Source organism: Zosterops lateralis (assembly GCF_965231275.1).
Source record: "Zosterops lateralis genome assembly, chromosome: 32".
Lineage (NCBI taxonomy): Eukaryota > Metazoa > Chordata > Aves > Passeriformes > Zosteropidae > Zosterops > Zosterops lateralis.
The window spans coordinates 141,790-161,981 of NC_139792.1; the positions used below are offsets into that span (position 1 = coordinate 141,790).

Here is a 20,192-nt window from a genome sequence, read left to right on the forward strand (position 1 = left end):
CCGAGGGCTCGGAACAGGGCAGAGCCCCCTCCCCACCCCACCCAGCACCACCCACGGGGGGCACCCCGGTGTTCGGAGCCCCCCCGGCAGCCCAGTGATCCTCCCCAAGGTGGGGACAGGAGGAAAGCGGGGGGACATTGTGGGGGGGGGCAGGAGGAGCCAGGGGATGGTGGGGACATGGGGGGCACAGAGGGTCAGGGAGGGTTGGGGGTCCCATGGGACCGGGCGGGAGCTGGGGGGGTCCCATGGGACCATGAGGCACCCAGGGGGACATCGGGGGACCCAGGGGGACGTGGGGGATCCGGAGGGACCCAAGGGGACATTGGAGATGTGAAGAGACCTGCAGGGACAGAGGGACACCCGGCATGGGGCTGGGGGTTCCCACCCACGGTGCCCCCGGGTCAGGGTGGCCCCAGGGCTGAGCTGCGCCCACGGCCCCGGTGTTTCCTCCCACCCTTTAATTATCCCGGAATTATCCCTGGAAATAACTGCGGGGGCCGCGGGGCGGGAGGGACATGGGAGAGACCCCCGGCAGGGACAGACAGACCCTGGGACAGCCGGGCAGACCCCGGGGGCACCGGGGGGGGGACAGGGGTGACCATGGGGGGACAGGGGTGGCCGTGGGGGGACAGGGGTGGCCCCCAGCGCCGCGGGCACCCCGAGCTGCCCCGCTGTCCCCCCGTGTCCCCCCGGCCATGTGGCTCCCATTGCGCGGCGGTGCCGAAGCCACATCAGAGCGGCGGCAGCGGCGGGGGCGGCACCGGGGCCCGACCCCCCCTCCTGCTGCTGAAAGACCCCCCGGGTTCCGAGAGGACCCCCCAAAGCTGCCACCATGCCCCGTGTCCCCTCCAAGCTGCCAAAGACCCCCCCCCCCCCCAAGCCAATCTGGGGTATCCCAGGTCCCCACAAGCCCCGGGACCACCGCAAACTGTCCTGGAGCCCCCTCCCAACCCGCCAGGGACTCCCCCCGCCCGTGAGATACCCCGTACCCCAATATTCTGGGACCCTCCCAGGCTGCCAGCGACCCCTGCCCAGCCCTGACCCCCCCCAGGCTGCCCTAGGGGTCCCCCCCCGGTCCCCCCGGGCCCTGTGACCCCCCGGCCCCCCCGCCCGTCGCTGTCCCCGGCCGGGCCGCCCTGGCTCTCGCCGCGCTGCATTTCTGCGGTTCCCAACCCAAAATTGCTGGGAGTCGCCCGGCGTCGCCCTGATTCCTCCGCGGCCGCGACCTGCCGGGGGGGCGGGGGGGACCCGGGGGGACAATCGGGGGGTGGCAGCGGGGGTGGAGCACCCCAGTGCTCCCAGTTGGCCCACAGTCCCAGCTGAGGGTTCCTCTGTCCCCGTCCCGTGTCGCCTGAGCTCAGGCGGCCAATGGGAGCTGGGGACAGGGACACGGATGGGAACAGGACAGGCTTGGGCACAGCAGGGACAGTGACGGGGCTGGGGACAGGACGGGGACAGCTTTGGGGACACTTCTGGGGACAGGATAGCACTCTGACATGAGAGGTTCGGGGACAGGACATGGCTGTGGACAGGGCTGGGGACAGATCGGGGGAGGGCACTATCTGGGACAGGACAGGGCAGTTTTGGGGACACTGCTGGGGACAAAACAGGATTGGGGACACTGCTAGGAACACTCTTGGGGGACAGGACAGAGGTTGGTAACAGTGTTGGTGCCAGGGCAGGACTGTTGACAGTGTTGGTGACACTGCCGGTGACAGTCTGTGCCCAGGTCCCGCTGTGGCGGTGACAGGACACCGTTGGTGACACTGCCGGTGACAGTCGGTGCCCAGGTCTCTCTGTGGCGCCCCCGCCAGGCGGCAGCAAAGCCTCGGGCCCGGGGGTGGCACCGCCCCGCCGCGACCACCGGAGGGCGCCTGGGAGCACTGGGGACACTGGGGAGGGGACAGGGCGGGGTTAATGGCACTGGGGACACTGGGGACAGGGAGGGGTTAATGTTGGCACTGGGGACACTGGGGACAGGGAGGGGTTAATGCTGGTGCTGCGGACACTGGGGACACGTCCCCGCGAAGGGGCAATGAAGGGTTAATGTCGGCACTGGGGACACTGGGGACACGTCCCCTGTGGAGGGCAATGAGGGGTCAGTTGGGGGGGTCTCGATGCGGGAAATGAGAGGTTAATTGGGGTGTTAATTGGGGGAATCCCGATGGGACAGTGGGGTGCTAATGGGGTATAATTTTCAGGGCTCTAATGGCGGGAGTTACTGCAGGGGGGTCACTGGGACAAGGATCCTCCTGGGACCAAAGGGATGAGGGGGATTAAAATGGAGAAATCTAACAGGGGCAGCTCCTGCCGGTGCTCCCCTGACCCCCCCAGACCCCCGGGCTCCGGCCCGGTGACACAACGGGGACAGTCCTGGTGTCCCCTCCCCAGCACCGGGGCCTGTTGGGCCCTTGTGTGTCCAGGTGCCACCGCTGCAGGTCACTGAGGGGACACTGAGGGGACACCGAGCCCCCCCAGGGGGCTGAGGGGACAGGACAGGGACAGAACGGGGACAGGGACAGGGGCAGGGACAGAGCGGGGACACGGACAGGACAGGGACAGAGAGGGGACAGGGACAGGACAGGGACAGAGAGGGGACAGGGCAGGGACAGGCTGTCCCCAAGCCCCACCGAGTGCGGGGGCGAGGCCGCGGGGCCTTTCCGGCCTGCGGGGCGGGAATTGAGCCGAAAAACGCCGGGAAATGGGAAGGTCACGGACGGGGAGGAGGGAGGTTTTGATGCCGAAAGTGGGACCAAAGCCATTCCCTGTCCCTTGTTGTCCCTTCCCCGGTGTGCCGCTGGCCGCGATCCCCTCCCGCCTGCCCCCGAACCGCTCCTTTTTATATAAAATAAAGGATCTTGGCCCCGAACCCCTGAAATCCCGCAATGCCCCCGAACTCCACAAGCCACGTTCTCAGGGCGAGGGCGGCCCGGGCTCCGCGCTGTGGCGCCCGCTGTGTCGGGACAGGGCTGGGCCATGTCGTGACAAGGCTCTGGGGTGTTCACACCGCGCCGCGGAACCGTGAGGACGTGTCGCAGCGCCGTGCCGGCTGTCGCGACAGGGCCGGGCCGGCTCGTGGCATAGAACGGGGGCTCAGGGAGGGAAGAGCCGCACGAAACCCGCGGTACCGAGCGCGGGGGGAGCCCTGGCAGTGCCCGGGGCAGCCTGGCCGCCTCTGAGGGAGCCCGACCCAACATGGCGCCGGCTCCGCCATTCGCCGCGTCGTCCTCCCAAGGGCGCAGAGCGGCCGCCGACCCGCCTCCCCGCGGCGCCCATTGGCCCGTTTGAGACCGACCGGCGCGCTGATTGAGTGCGAGCCGCGCCGCGGCTGCCGCCTCCGCGCTGGGATTAGTCGGTGCTCACGTCAATATCCGCGGCTCTCCCGCCCCGCGGCGCGGCCCGCGCAGCCGGCTGGTGCTGCGCGCTGCCAGTTACCGCCGCGCCCCGCCTCCCGCGCCCCATTGGCACCCGGGCACGCTCATCACGCCGCGGCCCGCGCCGCCGCGGCCGCGCCCATACGGGGTCTCCCTGCGAGCCCGCGCGGGCGCTGATTGGCTGAGCCGCCGCCCGCCCTCTCCCCCTCGCGCCCCCATTGGCCGCCGCCCCGCCGCGCTCCCCCTCCCCCACGGGGCGGGGCGGCGGGGGCGGAGCCCGCCCGCCCTCCTCTCCCCCCGCGCCGCACCGCCCTTGCTTCCCATTGGTCTCACGGCCCGTCGCTCGGCGGCGCGCGTGGCGCTGATTGGCTGCGGGGGCGGCGGGGGCGGGGCGCGGGGCTGCGGCCGCGGCGCGCGGCCCCTCCCTCGGCAGCCCCTCGGCGGCACCGGCGGGTTCGGCCGCTCGCCCGCCCGCGCCCCCGCCCCGCCCCGCGCGCCCGGCCCGGCCCCGGCACCATGAGCGGTAAGGACGGGCCCGGGGCCGAGCGCCGCGCGGGGCCCCGGGCACACGCAGAGGCGGCGGCGCCCGCCCGCTCGGAGGGGCCAGAGGCGGCCCCGCCCCGCCGGGCCGGGCCCCGCCGGGCCGGGCCTCGCCGCGCCGCGCCGGGGGGACCTGCCGGGGGAGGGACCCGGGGGAGGGGGGAAGGCCTCGGGGGAGGGACCGGCGGCCGCGCCGGGCAGGGCTGGAGCGGAGGAGGGGGCGGCGGGGAGTGATGGGGAGGCCCCGGGAATCGGGGCTGGGGGCGGGGGGGGGGGGGGCGGCGGCGAGATCCCGGGGGATCGGGCGCCGAGATGGCGGGGGAGGCCGCGGGGGTGGGCGGCTGCCAGCGCGGGGACCGGGGGGCTTTCCCCCATTCCCGGGCACGGCGCCCTGCGGGGGCGGATGCGGGAGCCCAGCGCGGGGGGGGCCGTGCGGGAGGGCCCGTGGGAAGGTGTGAGCGGCCGGGGGGGGCTCGGGGCTGCTCGGCGTCCCCTCCCCAGGGCAGACCCCGCTGACGGGTGCCGGGGGTGAGGGCAGCACCGGGGGGCGCAGCCCCGGTGGCCGGCGGAGGATGTGGCGGCTCCTGAGCGCTGGGAGAGGAAGGATTCGGTGGGCGCGGGGACCCCCGCGCCGGGGGGGTCGCGGGTGGGGCAGCCCCGGGCGGGGGATCCCGGGGCCGGAGCCGCGCGGGGGAATCCCGGGGCGGATCCGTGTGGTGTGTGCCCCGGCCGGCGGGCAAGGCGAGGGGGAGGCCCGGGGAGGACCTCGGCGGGGGCCAGGGAGTGTCCCGAGCGGGTGGGGAGGAGCTGGGCCTGGAGCAGGGCCGGGTCCTCCCCCCCTGTCCCGCTGCCAGCTCCCCTTTGGCAGCTCCTGCTCCTCGCAGCCCCTTCCCGGCTGCTCCCGCAGCACATGGTCCCCCCAGAGCCAGCCCCCCGTGTCCCCTCCGGGCCCTGCCTGGCCCTCCCGAGCCTCGAGCCGCTGCCCTGCCCCACAATGTCCCTAACCGGGGCTGTCGCTTCCCTCCTGCGCAGACCAGGAGAGCACCGAGGAGATGTCGGCTGTGAAGCCCGACAAGGGCGAAGGCGACGCCAGCAGCACCAGCAGCGCCGGCGGTGGGGAGGCCCAGGTGAGTGGGGGGAGGATCGGCCCCCGCCCGGCCCCGCTGGCTCCGGGGAAGTCGTGGCAAAGTCCAGGGCCAGGCTGAGCTGTTTGTTGGGCCCAGGCGAGCGTTTCAGCACGGGCAGGAAGAGGAGGGTGAGCGCTGCCAAGCAGCGCCCGTGGCTTCCCCTCCTCCCCGGCTCTCCTCGGAAACTCACAGTTCCCCTGCTCCCAGTGACACCACAGCCCCCCCTGGCCCTTCTCCAGCTCGGGGGGCCCGGGAATGACTCTCCTTTTTGGGGGTTTGTTGTGTCTCTGGGTGATTCCCCGCCTTTGGGGTGGAGGAGCCCTCTCCTGTCTTGGCTTTCCCAGGCAGACTGCCTCCCAAAAGGCTTTTCCCTCTGAGTTCAGGCTGTCCTGGCTTGACAGCCCTGTGCCTGGCAGTTGTATTTTTCCGGCTGTGGGTGGGTTTGTTCAGGAAGAGGTGTTTATCTTTTCCGAGTATGCTCCTCCCTGTTTTTTCTTTTTAAGTTTTTTTTTGTTGTTGTTGCTGTTTTGTTTCCTCGTTTATTTTTTTTTTTTTTTCACTCCGGGCCTGCCTCCCGGGCCGCCTTCCACCCCAGTAACTCCTCCTCTCATCCCCAGGAGTCACAGCCGTCCCCGCTGGCCCTGCTGGCAGCCACCTGCAGCCGCATCGAGTCTCCCAATGAGAACTCCAACAGCTCCCAGGGCCAGCAGGGCGGGAGCGGTGAGCTGGACCTGAACGCGGCCGCCGCCCAGCTCACCCAGTCGGCCAACGGCTGGCAGATCATCTCGGCAGGCTCCAGCACCCCCACGGGCTCCAAGGAGCCGGGCAGCAACGGCAGCAACGGCGGCGACGCCTCCAAGAGCCGCCCGGTCAGCACCGGGCCCTACGTGGTCACCTCGGCGTCCGGCCTGCAGAACCAGCAGGTGCTCACGGGCCTGCCGGGCGTCATCCCCAACATCCAGTACCAGGTGATCCCCCAGTTCCAGACCATCGACGGGCAGCAGCTGCAGTTTGCCACCACCCCGGCGCAGGTGAACGTGCAGCAGGATGCCTCGGGGCAGCTGCAGATCATCCCCGGCTCCAACCAGCAGATCATCACCAGCCGTGCGGGCGGCAGCAACCTCATCGCCATGCCCAACCTGCTGCAGCAGGCCGTGCCCATCCAGGGCGTGGGGCTGGCCAACAACAGCCTCTCTGGGCAGACCCAGTACGTGGCCAACGTGCCCGTGGCCCTGAACGGCAACATCACCCTGCTGCCGGTCAACAGCGTGGCCGCCAGCCTGGCCCCCACGTCCCAGACGGGCACCCTGAGCAGCTCGGGCTCGCCGGACAGCAGCTCCCAGCCGGCCACCTCGGGGGCTGCCAGCAGCTCGGGCAGCACGGCCACGTCCCAGGCCAGCTCAGGCGCCTTCTTCACCAATGCCAACAGCTATTCCACCACCACCACCACCAGTAATGTGGGCGTCATGAATTTCTCCACCAGCGCCACGGTGGGCACCAACGTGCAGGCGCAGACCCCCCAGAGGGCCAGCAGCGTCCCCAGCTCGGACTCTCTGCAGACCCCGGTGTCCGGGGTGGCCCTGCAGCCAGGGCAGCAGAAGGAGGGGGATCAGAGTCAGCAGTCACAGCAGCAGCAGCAGCAGCAGCAGCAGCAGATCCTGATCCAGCCGCAGCTGGTCCAAGGAGGGCAGACAATCCAAGCCCTCCAGACCACCCCCATATCTGGCCAGACCTTTGCCACTCAAGCCATCTCCCAAGACACCTTGCAGAACCTGCAGCTCCAGGCCGTGCCCAACTCCGGCCCCATCATCATCCGCACGCCCACGGTGGGCCCCAACGGGCAGGTGAGCTGGCAGACCATCCAGCTGCAGAACCTGCAGGTGCAGAACCCCCAGGCGCAGACAATCACGCTGGCCCCCATGCAGGGGGTGTCGCTGGGCCAGACGGGCAGCACCAGCACCACGCTGACCCCCATCGCCTCCCTGCCCAGCGGCACCGTCACCGTCAACGCCGCCCAGCTCTCCTCCGTGCCGGGCCTCCAGACTATTAACCTCAGTGCCTTGGGAGCGTCCGGGATCCAGGTGCACCAGCTGCAGGGGCTGCCCCTGGCCATCGCCAACGCCCCCGGTGAGTCAGTGCTCGGGTCCCCTTTCACAGCCGGGCACGGGAAGGAGGAACGCCGGACCCTGCGGGGCTGGGCTGGGCGTGGTTGGTGTCAAATGGTGTTGGCGAGTGGGGTGGGGCTTGTGCTGGCCGTGGGTTGGAGTGTGTTGGTCGCCAGAAGGTGCCAAAGGTCTTTTTGGGGAGTTAAAAGTCTTGAAAAGAAAGGGAGGAGGTGGTTGTGGGGGAAATGGGGAGAAGAAGGGGGACACCTGTTTTTGTGCCACTGTCCTGCCCTGGTGGCCACCCAGGAGTCTTGGGGTGAGGAACCCGAGTGCAGCTTGGCTGAGCCTGTCAAGAGTCATGGCCATGAAACACGGGGATTAACTGAAAACCCCATGAAAACAAACAGAGTCACGGAGCCGCGGGGAATTTCCCCACAGGGGCGGAAGAAAGGGCTCATTAAGTGTCTGGGTGCTGGCGCAGGGCAGTGTGACCCCAGCGTGGCCCAGACGGTCCCGTGGGCACGGGGCACCCTGCTCAGATCCCCAGGGATCCACCCCACTGTCTCCCACAGCCTGGGAAAAGCAGGATATGTCAATGTGGGAGCTGAGCTGGAGCCTGCTGAGCTTCCGCCGCGGAAGGGATCGGTTCTGGGAACGCTCTCCACTTGCTTTTCCACTGTTTTCCTTGGTTTTTTTGTTGGTGGGGTTTTTTTTTTTTTTTGGTTTGTTTTGTGTTCTGGCTCTGGCTAAAAGGGACTGTTGCTGGATTTAGTCACAGTCGAGAGGCAGCAGAAAATGTTGCTCAATCCAGCCCGTGCTTCCCTCTCGCGAGAGGCAGCGGCCGCTCCCCCGGGCTTGTTTTGCAGCATTATTTTGGGCTGTTGCTACAGCAGCTTGGCTCGCAGGCAAGCCACGGGTCACTCTAGCCTCGGGATTAGCCTGATCCTTGGATTTCCCCGAGCACAGGGACCCGTGGGGGGCTCCCACGAGCCGGGGCTGGCATCTGGGGGGGGGACAAATGTCAATTCTGTGACCCACGGGGTGTGCAGGGTCCCCTCTGTGCCATCCCCACGCCTGGGGCGGCTCCCACCGAGCCCAGGGCTCATTCCTTGTGTCCTCCCGGGCTCCTTCCTTGTTTTGAAGGCGCTGGAGAAAGGCATGGGCGAGCCCCAGTTCCTGTATTCGTGCCTGGCTCTGCCCTCGGAGGTGGAACAGGGAGGAACGTTCTAGAGACCACCCATCCAACGCGCTCACGCTGCGAGGCCGCCGCCTCCTCCTCCTCCTCTTTCTCCTCCTCCTCCTCCTCCTCCTGTCCTTTTTTTTAGCTCGGCAGCTCTCAGCCCTTGATCCTGGTGAAGAATTCCCCGCGAGGCGAGCGGTGGCGGCAGCAGCAGCAGCAGCAGCAGCGGGGCCTCCTGGCTCTGTCCCCAGCCCCGAGGACACGACGCTGGCACTGTCGCTGTGACACGGGGACATTTGAAATCAAAAGCCAGGGCAGGGTTCAAAGCAGTTTTGTGGGGAGCCCCAGGTCCCTGGGATGGTCCGGGAGGCTCCTGGGATGAAATGGGGAAAGCTGTGGCCAGGACAGAGCGTCCTGGCCCCGATCCAGCGGCAGGATTTGACTCCGGGCTGGAGGAGATTTTTTTCTGGCCGTGTCCCTCAGAGGTGGCAGTGGGTCTCTTTGTCCCCCCCAGCCACCACCAGCCCCTCTCCAGGGGGTGCTGAGCCCCCCCAGACCTGTGTCCCTCTGGATCTGAGCTCTCCAGTGGGAATTTGAGGGAGGGGTTTGTTCCCAACCCTTCCCAAATCCCTGAGCCTTTTCCAAGCCTCCACTTGTGCTGGAACTTTCTGCTCCAGGCAAGGAGCTGGGAGGGATTTTTGGAGCAGGAAAAGCTTCTCTGCTTCCGGGGGGAGACAGATGGAAAATGAGCCCTTGCTGGGGAGGGAACTGTCGCTGGTTTTCCTTGGATCCTGCTGCGTGTTCCGGGCTGCGGGAAGGAGGAGGTGCCCAGCCAGGGGTGTGGTGGCCCCAGCTGCCACCTGGGCTGGCAGCACTGCATGTCCTGCCCCTTCCAGAGCTCAGCTCGGCCTCCTGGGGGGTTCTGTGTCCCCTCCTGAACCTCATGGATGGGGGGCTGTGGCTCCCCTCCCCTCGGGTCAGTTGCCAATGAGGTTTTCTCCTGTTTTTTGGCAGGGGAAGAATCCCTCAGGGAGAAAATAACACCTGAAAAGGTCTTTAAAACTCAGGTTTTTTTTTTCTCATGAGTGTGATGCAGAGTCCAGCTCTCTGTGCAGGTCTGACTGGGTCTCTGTGTTAATAGGGTGGCTCAAAGGGTGTTTCTTCCTCTTCCCTGGCTGGGCTGGGATGGGGCAGGGGCAAGTCTGTGACCACCAGGGGTGGCATGTGGGCAAACAGGCCCTGCTGCCAGCTCTGCCCCCGAGCCAGGGAGGGGGGATTTCCTCAGCTGGCAGAACCCCAAAAAACCCTCCCTGGGCTGCTGCCAGTGCTGCCCACATGGGTGAGCACCAGGGACCCGTGAGGTGAAGGACAGGTCTGGGGCTCAGGTTGGGAGCTGTGCCACCTCAGTGGGGTCTGAGAGCCACCTCAGTGCCACCCCAGGCCCAGGGAGGGGACATCCTGTGTGATGGCGGGGATTTTGTGACATCAGGGTTTCTCTTCCTCTTTTGCTGCAGGGAGGAGGATTGGGGCTGTTCTGAGCTCAGTGTCCCCAGAGTGGCTCTGTCCCCGTGTCCCTGTCCCTGGCAGAGCCCTGCTGTCCCCACATCCCTGTCCCAGCCCTGCCTGGCTGAGGAATGTGCTGGTCAGCACTTAAACCCCCTTGTTTTGGGGGCACTCAAGAGATAACCCTCATTTTGGGGTGTTTGATTCCAGGGCTGGATGGAGCTGTTGGGTGGGATTGGGATTTTCTGGGCAGCACGAGCTCTCTTCCAGTTTCCTTGGGTGGAGGATGTGAGGGAATGGAGCAGAGGGACATCAGGACTGTCCTAAAAGGAAAATCCCCTGCTGGGTGCAGGAACCCTGGGCAATTTTTTCAGCAAACCCCTCTCGTCTCCCTGCTCCCACTTCATCCTTCCAGGGCCCTTCCCAGCGTCGGGCCAGTGGCACAAAGCCCTGATTGTGTCCTGTTTGCTGTTTTTTAAGGGCAGCTTTGTAGCAGGGCCTGGATGAGGCATCCACATGGCATCGAGTGTGTTGGGGAGGGGAGGACGGGAATCCAGCCCCGGCAGGAGCCGCCCGTGACGCACAGCCCTTGTTTGCCTCGCCGCACCCGTGACATCACTCACAGCACAAAACAGCAGATTGTGAAACTTCCTTCTCCAAATCCCGGCCAGGCTGGACTTTACATCCCCTCTGGATTCCTTGGCTGACCCTGTCGTTCGCTGGGGACGGAAATGAATCCCCAGAGACTCCAGGGTTGGCCTGGGAAGGAAGGGAGTGATCCCAGCAGAGCCTGTGTTGTCGCAGCTTTGTCAGGTTGTGCCCCACACAAAATCCCTGTGGGGGACATGCTGTGGGTCCTGGACTCCATGGGGCAGCCCAGCTCCTCCTCCTCCTTTTTCCTCTCCCTGCTGCTGCTCCAGGCCAGGCTCAGCGGGGCTGGGAGGGTTGGCAGCCGTGCCGGTCGGACGGGTCGGGTGCGCGGCACCCACCCCGTGACTCCTCCCGGGAGAGGTCCCAGCTCCAGACCCGTCTGCCAGGCCCTGATCTGCCTCTCCCTTTTATCTGGGCCAGCCCCAGCCCTGCTGGAGCCCCGTCCTTATCACCCCACACAGGAGACACATCCTGGCTCCTGGGTTTGGGGGAGTTTCCGTGTGGCTCCTTTCCAGAGTGTCATCTCCCACCTTAGCGCGGCCGGCAGTGCCCAGACGGCTCCTCATCCCCTCCCACCCCATCCCAGGAGGCCTGGGTTAGATCCTGGCAGTGATACAGGCATCAATTCCTCCTTGAGATTAAAAACTTGAGATTTGTGTCCCCGGAAACCATCTGCCCTTGATTGTGGTGAGGGAGAGGAGCACGGAGGGGAGGTGGGAGATGCCTGCTGGGGTTCCCCGCCCTGGGAATTGCCCTTCCCTGTCTCATCCAGGCATTTCCCTCCTTCCACAGCCCTCACACAGGGATTTCTGCATGTCAGGGGGTGTTTTGGTGGGACCTGCCTGTGCTGCAGGGGGAGCTGCTCTGGTTGCTTTCACCCCAGCAAAGGCAGGGCAGGACCAGAGGCTGTCCCGGTTTTGTGAGAGTTCAGACAGAAATTTAAAGGGCAGAGGGGCTCTGTCTGTCAGTCTGCAGTGTGACACAGGCATCTGGCAAATCCTGGAGGATTCAGGGATCTGGCAAAGGTGATGATGAGGTGATTCCCTGCCTCAGCTCTGTCCCTTTTTACAGCCCACCTCACTTATTCTGCCGGCTCCATCCTGATTTATCCCCTCTCCAAAGGAAGTGTCGCTCACCCTGACGCACAGAAACCTCCAGCAATTACAGGAGCTGCCCAAGGAGTGGCTTCTGGAGTCATCAGAGTCCAAATTAAAGCCCAATTACTCACTGGGCTGCAGCCTTCCAACCTGCCCTGTCCCCTGGTTCCCTCTCCACTGCCCTAGTCTCCCGAGGGATTGCTGAGCCAGAGCTTGGCTCATTTACATGGATGAGCTCCTGATGCAGATTAACTCATTTTGCAAACCAGGGAGGGAATCAGATAGGGAGAAAACCAAGGGGACACCATTCCAAAGCCACCTTGTCCCTTTGTGCAGCTCTTTGGTGTGTCTGGAACAGGTGGGGTTTGTTCTGGGCAGGGCAGCGACCCCAAAAACCAGGCAGGAAATGGGGAGAACTCGAGTTGTGAGCCAGCAAATGTGGATTTTGGAGGTATTTTCAGGAACACACCCTGAGAGGTTGGGGCTGTGTGTCCCCAGGTTTTGCTTTTCTTTCTTTTCACCTGAAAACTTCCTCGTGCCTGAAGCCACGTCGTGCCTGGTGCCAGCTCTCCCCCCTCACCCTCTGCTGCCTCTGCCCAGGCACAGCTGCCAGAGGTGCAGAGTTTGCACAATCAGCCCCAGTTTGTTGGTTTTGGGTTTTATTTCCAGCTCTTCCCCTACAAATGAACACGGGGTCTGTTCCCCTGCCTGAGGTCGGCCAGGGTGGGTGTGAGAGCTCCTCTCTCCTTCCCCACCGGGCATTTCTCACCTCCTGGTAGTTTGCTAAATAAAGCAAACAAACCCCAGCTTTTTTCTGCACAAGGAACACCTTGTCTGCAGAGAATTGCCAAGCCAAGATTCCAGGGCTTGGGGTTTTTTAGTGGGACACCAGAAACTGCCTCGTTCCTGGGGGGTCTCCGAGGTCACTGGTGGAGCAGGGCCAGGGGCAGCTCCCCTCTCCTGCCTTCCCCAAATCCCTCTTTCTCCCCAGCTCTTTTTCAAGGATCAAACCTCCTCTTGCTCCATTAATAATATATTTTCCCAGGGCTTTGCTGACCTGGGTGTGGATCCTCCAGGGAAGCTTCAGTCTTAGCAGGGACGTGTATTAGTGGGGATAATAAACGTGAATTATCCTCTCTGCCCACTTTTCCCCTGAACCAGTTGTATCCCAGAGATTTCAGAGCTCCTGCTTGGGGTGGGATGATCCCTGCAGGTTTGGGATCTGCTGCTTTGCATTTATTCCTCGCTGAGAGGCAGCCACAGACCTCCAGCAGCAGGATTTGGGTTTGTTCCCCCCGCACCAGAAAACGCCGCGTAGGCTTTTGCCTCTTGGAGGATTGAAGCCATTCCAAGGCACCCTGTCTGGATTCTCCCCCTCCCTGGTGTACTTTTGGGGAGAGAACTTGAGTTTTCTCCTGGTTTGGGGGTTTTTGTGGGGAGAGAAGTTGTATTTTCTCCTGGTTTTTCTTTTTTCTTCTTGCCTTTTTTTTTTTTTTTTTTTTTTTTTTTTTTTTTTTTCCCAGCAGCTCTTCCCATCCGGGGAAATCTCTAATCCATGGCTGGAGCACAAAGCTGTCGGTGCTGGCTTAGGAAGCTTAAAAACCCCTCCCAGGCTCCCCCCGTTGCAGGGCTGTGACTGCAGACATGTCACAAGAGCTGCAGGGAGGGACTGGGAAGCTCCTGAAATCCTCAACTTCGCAGGGAGCTCGGGAATGAGCACCGAGGGCCAGGCTTCAAACGGTGTCACCTTTGAAGGGGACAATTTCTGGAGTTTATGAGGCCAGGTGACAGCTCCTGGTGACATCCTGGCTGCTCCTGCCCTGTCCCCTGTGTGACAGGGTCAGGATCTGCTCTGGGGGCTGCTCAGAGCTCTGGGTGTCCAGGGCAGGCCAGCACTGCCCATCCCAGGGATTCTGGATCCCTGTGGGTTCAGGGGCAGAAAACCTCCCAGTCTGCTCCTTCCTCTTCTCCCAGCTGATAGGACATGGGCAAACAGCCTCAGCTTGGATTTTAGGGAAGATTTCTTCACCTTCCTGATGGGTTTTGTCCTTCCCTGAGCCCCAGGGGCCCGTTGTGTGGTTCCTGTCCCTCCTGAGTGCAGGTCTGGCTGCTCCATGGAGCTTTGCCCAGGCACCACTGACGCCTGCTGGCACCAGCTCCACCAGGGACAGGGGAAGTTGTTCCTGCCAGGAATTCTTCCTCATTCCCAGCACCGTCTCCAGGCTGTGAAACTCCCTCCTGGCACCTCCAGGAGCACCCAGCCTGTGCCTCAAGGGGGATTTGAAATTTATCCTTCTCCAGCCCTCCCCAGCTCCTGCCTCAGAGCTCCTACGTGGAAAACTGGGATTGTAAAGGAAATTTCCTTGCTTGGCTGAGGTGCTGGTCTCAGCAGGGCATCCCAGAAGGATTGTGGGTTTGGGAATGCCAGCTTTGGAAAGGGCAGCTTCCCAAGTGCTGGGCAGAGGGGATGCAGTGAGTGACCAGCAGCCCCCAGACACCTCCGCTGACCTTCCTGTCGCCTCATCCTCACTGGGCCTGCTGGAAACAGCACCAGGAAAAGCCCCAGATGGGTTTTTGGGAATAATTCCCGCCTGGAGCTTCATTTCCCAGCCTTGGGGGAGGATCCCTGAATGAGATAAAACCCCAGGTAGGCTTTGTCTCAAACCTGCCGCACTCAGGTTACAGAAATCGGATTCCTCATGAGGAAATTGCTGGGGAAAAAAGGTGAATTTGTCTCAAACCTGCCACGTTCAGGTGGCAGCATGTCCTTCCCCTGAGGAAATTGGTGTGGAAAAGCTGGATTTGGGGCTGCAATCACAGCCCGTGGCCAGCCAAGGTTGCGGCAGCGGCTCCGCTGCTGATCTGCCAGGAGATCCTTTGGCATCTGTTAATTGCAGCTGAAAAGGGATAGCTCAGCCCCTGCCATCCCCAGGGCTGCTCCAGCTCTGCCACAGGGACACTGTGGAGCCAGGAGGGGAAATATCCCTGGGGTGGGAATGGGATCAGGGAAGGAATGAGAGGAGTGAGCCAGCAGTGAGCAGGGAAAGGCTCCTACCCCACCAATGCCCCCAGGGTGGGTTCTGTTCATTGGGAGCTCTCCCTGTGCTTCCCTGGCTCCTGGGAGTCAGGAATTGCTCCTGGGGAGAGGCAGGATTGGCTTCTGAGGATTTCCCAGCTTTTTGTGTCTTTATCCAGCTCTGCAGTGGGGATAATGTGGTGTCACTGAGGGATGCTGCTCGTCCAGCCTGCTTTATTTACCCTGGTGCAACCCAGGCTGGAATTCTGCTGTAACAGCTGCACTCGTTGGCAGGGGCTGTTTCTTGGGAGAGATGCAGCTCTCTTCCCTCTCCCCTGGAAATAAATTAAAGACCTGGACCAAAACAGGGGAAATGTGGGAGGTCCAGGGGCTGGGAGAGCCCCAGGCTGGGGAATGTCAGGAAAGCCAAGGGAAAAGGGTGGGATCCAGAGCTCCATCCAGCAGAGGAGAGCCTCCTTTCCAGGTGAGGAACCTGCCCTGAGCTCCCGTGTGTGTTCTCTTGCAGGTGAGCACGGCACCCAGCTGGGGCTGCACAGCGGCAGCGGGGACGGGCTGGGGGACGAGAGCGCCACCGTGGAGGAGGGGGAGACCAGCCCCGACCCCCAGCCCCAGCAGGGCCGGAAAACACGGAGAGAAGCCTGCACCTGTCCCTACTGCAAGGAAGGAGAGGGCAGGTGAGGCTGCTGCCCACGGCTCCAGCACCAGGAGCACCCCGGCACCCCCAAAGTCCCTCCTTCTGTGGAATTATTTGGGTTGGGAAGGGTCCCTCATATCATCACGCCTAGCTGTTCCCCCAGCTCTGGCAAGGCCACCCATGTCCCCAAGTGCCACATCCACGTGGCCACCTGGGGACCCCCAGTCCTTTCCCACCTTTCCATCCCCAATTCCTCATGCCTGGAGTGTCCCAGGGGGCTGTTGTGACCCAAGAGCAGGGCTGGGCTCTCAACCTGGCTGAACCTCACCCCAAACCCCCAAACCCATTAATTGAGGTCCAACCAACCCCAATCCAGCACATCCTCACCCCTCCCCAGGCTGTGTCACCTGCACGCCGAGATCCCCTCGGGTTTAACCCTTCCCTTCTTGCAGGAGCTCTGGGGATCCAGGGAAGAAGAAGCAGCACATCTGCCACGTGCCGGGCTGCGGGAAGGTGTACGGGAAGACCTCGCACCTGCGGGCACACCTGAGGTGGCACACGGGGGAGAGGCCCTTCATCTGCACCTGGGTGCTGTGCGGGAAGCGCTTCACCCGCTCCGACGAGCTGCAGCGGCACAAGCGCACGCACACAGGTACGGCCAGGAAACCCTGGGAGTTCCATCCCTGAGCCTGAGATTCCAACATCCTGGAGCGCTGGCCTTGAGCTCTTGGGGGTGAGAGCCTCTCCAGAGCCTGAGCGTTCTCAGGGGGATGGCCTTTCCCAAATCCCAACCTTTTCCCAAAATTCCAGCGTGTTGGAGCATTGGCCTTGAGCTCTTCCCTCCATGGCCTGACCCCTCTCGAGGGCAGGAACCTCTTCCCAAATCCCAGCCTTTTCCCCTGCTCCCTCCTCCCCATCTCTGCCATCCCTCACCCCGCTCTCTCTCTCTCCCTTTCCCCCCAGGGGAGAAGAAATTCGCCTGCCCGGAGTGCCCCAAACGCTTCATGCGCAGCGACCACCTCTCCAAGCACATCAAGACCCACCAGAACAAGAAGGGAGGCGCCACCAACGTGGCCATGAACGTCTCGGCCGTCCCCATGGACACGGCGGCCTCGGCCGAGGGCAACGGCGGCGCCACGCCCTCGGCGCTGATCGCCACCAACATGGTGGCCATGGAGGCCATCTGCCCCGAGGGCATCGCCCGCCTGGCCAGCAGCGGCATCAACGTCATGCAGGTGGCCGACCTGCAGTCCATCAACATCAGCGGCAACGGCTTCTGAGCGTGGGCACGGCCCCTCCAGCACTAACCCAGCCCGGCCCGGCACCGCTGCCACCGCCTCCTCTCCAAGGCCAGAGCTATATATATATATTTTTTAATTTTCGGCTTGATTCTTTTTTTTTTTTTTTTTTCTTTTTTTTTTGGTCCATTTTTTTTTTTTTTGTCTTTTTTTTTCCTCCCCTTCTCCTTCCCACCTCCCCTGCCCGAGGTTCCTCGGCGTCGTCATGCCTTGGTCCTTTCAGAAAAAAACAAAAAAAACCCCAAAAAAACCCCAAAAAAACCCACAAAAACAAAAAACCCAAAAAAAAACAACCCCCCAAAAAAAAAAAACCCCCAACGACGGAAATACCAACAAAACAACACAAAAAGAAAAAAAAAAAAAAAGACACAAAAAAAAAACAAAAAAGGAAAAAAAACCTACAAAAAAAAAAAAAAAAAAGAAGAGAAAAGATTCTATATTATTATTATATATATAAAAATATGTGTTCGTTTGAGAGAGGAGAGATGTTGCTGCGACCATGGCGTGGTCCCTTTGATGCCTTATCCTGGAGCAGGTCAGCCCCTCTGGGGCACGTCAGACGATGCCCGAGCTCTCCTTCCCTCCCCTTCCCTTCCCTCACCCCATTTCCCAAAACCCCAAACCCCTCCCTCCCTCCCCGGGCTGTCGGACGCTTTGCTTTGAGGTGATTCTGTAACTCCTTTGGCATTCTTGGGGGGAGATCCTGCTGGATTTTTCACCCTTGGACTCCCACTGCCCTCCCCTGCCTTGGCAGGTGTTTTTTTAATTTTTTTTCTCGGATCTTGGTTTTTTCCAGCCGTTTTCTTGGCAAGGCTCCCTGTCCCGTGGGAGTGGAGCTGCTCCATGGGAAGGTTGTGGACAGAGAGGGGCTGGGACACAGCCCTGGGGGGGACAACTGGAGCCTCCTCGGGGGGGAAAAGTTGGGGTTTTTTATTACTGCCAGTGTTGGAATTAATAATAATCGTAATAATCGGGAAAAAGGAAAATCTGTGGAGCTCAGCTGGTCTGGAGTGAGGGGAAGCACCGCAGGGACTCGAGGGACACTCGAGGGTTTTGTTGTGGCTCCTGGAAAAAAAAAAAAAAGGGTGTTGGAAATAGGGACAGCTTGGAGTAAAAAAAAAAAACAACCCAGAAAGGGTTTTCCAGGATCCTGCTCTTCCTGCCGTGGGAGGGCTCGGTCCTTCCCTTTCTTCCTCCCACACCCTCCTCTTCCTGCCCCAGGCACTGCCCTGCCCGGGTTCCATCCCAAAGGGGGCTGTGGGGTGAGGAGTGTGGGTCCCCCAAAGGGGGAAATGGGGGCTTGTTCCCAGGCAGCAGCTTTGGGGTGAGCCCAGCAGGGTCTGGGGGCCCTGGGAATGACCCCGGGGGGTGGATCTGAGGAGGGGGAGCTGAGCTCGGGGAGGGGATGGAGCTGGCCAAGAACTTCCCTGCTCCCATTTTGGGGTCAGGGCATCACCCCCCTCTCCCTCTGGGGAGGTGCAGAGGGGAGGCCCCCCGGGATCAATCCACCAATCCCACCTGCCCTGGGCCATTCCCACAGGTAAATTGGGTGTTTTTCCCTGCCAGGAGAGCAGCCACCCCACCAGCCAGTGCTTCCCACTCTGGACATCCCCCCAGCCTCCTCCTGCTCCCCCTTTTCCCGGGAGAAGCTCCAGCAGAGCCAGGACCAGGGGGCAGAATCCCTCGGGAAAGCCTCTGGAGAGGAGCTGAACCAGCTGCCCCATCTCCATCCCCGAGCTTTTCCACACCCGGGAGCCAGCGGGAATCTTGTTTTGATTTGGGGTTTTTTTTTGTAAAAAAAAAAACACACCAAAAAAAAAAAACAAAAAGGAAAGGCAGCAGAAGCTCCCCGGGGAGGGGGCGCAGGGCCCGGCCCCCCCAGCCCCTCCCGGCTCTCTCTCTCGATATCTATTTTTGCATTTGTATATTTTTATATAGGAAACTTTAAGCATTTGTATTTTAATAACCCTGTGAAGCACTATGAGCTCCCCCCACCCCCAATTCCCCCCCCAGCCCAAAAACCCACAAAGGATTGGGACAAAAAACACAGGAGGTTTCTTAATTTAATGGTCAATTCGATGATTTTTGCCCCCACCCCGAGCCCCACTCCGTCCCCAGCGGGGATCAAGTGCCAAACCCGATCCCGGATCCGGTGTTGGGATGTCCCCGGTGTCCCTTCCCCGTGGATTGTCCCCAAAGGAGCTTGGCTTTCCTATGGAAACGCAGCCAGGAGGGAGGGGAGCTCCAGGGACCCCCAGGGGGCTCTGGGCTGCTCCCCTGAGGATTTTTGGGGGGATCAGAGCATTTTGGGGGAAATCAGAGCATTATTTTAGGGTGAAATCAGAGCAGTTGGGGAGGGGGGTTCACACCACCAGCGCTGCTCCCAGTGCCCGAGAGGGGGCAGCTGGATCCCAACACCCCCATTTTGGCTCTGTTGGCACCGGGGTCCCCACCCTGCTCCCCACGCACCCCAAACGCCCCCCAGCAGCCCCCAAATCCCCCCCCCCCAGCCATTCCCGGGACACAAAACACAAACGTGCCTTGACAAGGGGGTGACAGGCTGGGGATGAGCCCCCCCCCTGCTCCCCTCCCGCCCCCCACACCCCACAGAGGGTTTGGGGGGGCTCTGGGGGCTGTCCCCGAGGCTGCCCCCATCTCCCAGCTTTAATCCACTGTCACCCCTTCATTCCGGGGGGCCGGGGCTGGTTCTCTATGCAGTGGGGGGGTCCGGGGGGGTCCAGCCCCCCCAAACTGGCAATAATTCTCTCCCTGTTTGATCTCGTCCCGTCTCTGTTCTGTTTTAATTTGGGGAAGGGGAGGGGAGGGGGGATTGGTTTTTACAAATCCGGTGGCTGATGTCATAAACCTCCCCCCCTCAAAGGCGATTTTTTTGGGGAGGTGGGGGGGGTGGTGGATGATTTTTTTTGGGGTCCCAAAGTGCTATTTTTTTGTACAAAAAAAAAACTTAGATGAAACTGTTAGTTTTGGGGGGGCTCCTTTGTAAATGGGGAACGACGAGTTCTTTTTGTAATAAACACGAGTCGCTGGCGTTGTCTGGAAGTCTGCAGGGGGGTCCCTTTGGGGGGCGCCGCCGGTTTTTGGGGGGTTGGCAGGGGTGCAGTGAGTCCTGCTGGGGACTGGGGACACTGAGCTCCATTTGGGGGCTCACAGGCCGGTTTTGGGGGGTGCAGTCAGTCCTGGGGGGGACTGGGGACACCGAGCTCCATTGGGGGCCCACAGGCCGGTTTTGGGGGGTGCAGTCAGTCCTGGTGGGGACTGGGGACACCGAGCTCCATTTGGGGGCTCAGGGGGCAGTTTTGGGGAGTGCAGTCAGTCCCAGCAAGGACAGGGGGACACTGAGCTCCATTTGGGGGCTCACGGGCTGGTTTTGGGGGGTGCAGTCGGTCCCGGAATGGCACCAGGGGGGGACAGGGGACACCGAGCTCCATTTGGGGGCTCACGGGCCAGTTTTGGGGAGTGCAGTCGGTCCCAGGGGGGGACAGGCCCAGGGGGGGACAGGGGGACACCGAGCTCCATTTGGGTGACGCAGGGCAGGGGGCCAGGCCTGCCTGCCCCCCCAGACACCCTGCCTCTCTCCTCCCTGATGCGGGGGCAGCACCTTCCTCCTCCTCCTCCTTCTCCTTCT

The 20,192-nt window shown here is 62.4% G+C and overlaps 1 protein-coding gene across 3 annotated transcripts; it reads left to right on the top strand.

The window, feature by feature from the left end:
• Positions 1-3,870: 3,870 nt before the first annotated feature.
• SP1 (Sp1 transcription factor) lies at positions 3,871-19,606 on the top strand. Of its 3 annotated transcripts, none has more exons than XM_083881189.1 (6): positions 3,871-3,897; positions 4,947-5,041; positions 5,659-7,168; positions 15,120-15,288; positions 15,701-15,900; positions 16,212-19,606. In XM_083881189.1, exons 1-6 carry the CDS (start codon positions 3,891-3,893, stop codon positions 16,526-16,528), a joined length of 2,298 nt encoding a protein of 765 aa, XP_083737315.1. In that variant the 5' UTR covers positions 3,871-3,890; the 3' UTR covers positions 16,529-19,606. The 3 variants fall into 3 exon arrangements, with proteins under 3 accessions (XP_083737315.1, XP_083737316.1, XP_083737317.1); XM_083881190.1 differs by lacking the exon at positions 3,871-3,897 and adding an exon at positions 4,233-4,524; XM_083881191.1 differs by lacking the exon at positions 3,871-3,897 and adding an exon at positions 4,233-4,442.
• The last annotated feature ends 586 nt before the right edge of the window (positions 19,607-20,192 follow it).

Bases quoted from the DNA above. Each gene is read 5' to 3' on its own strand.
- SP1 (XM_083881189.1), top strand. The intron at 5,042-5,658 runs GTGAGTGGGGGG...TCTCATCCCCAG, and splicing joins CCGGCGGTGGGGAGGCCCAG to GAGTCACAGCCGTCCCCGCT. The intron at 15,901-16,211 runs GTACGGCCAGGA...CTTTCCCCCCAG, and splicing joins GCACAAGCGCACGCACACAG to GGGAGAAGAAATTCGCCTGC.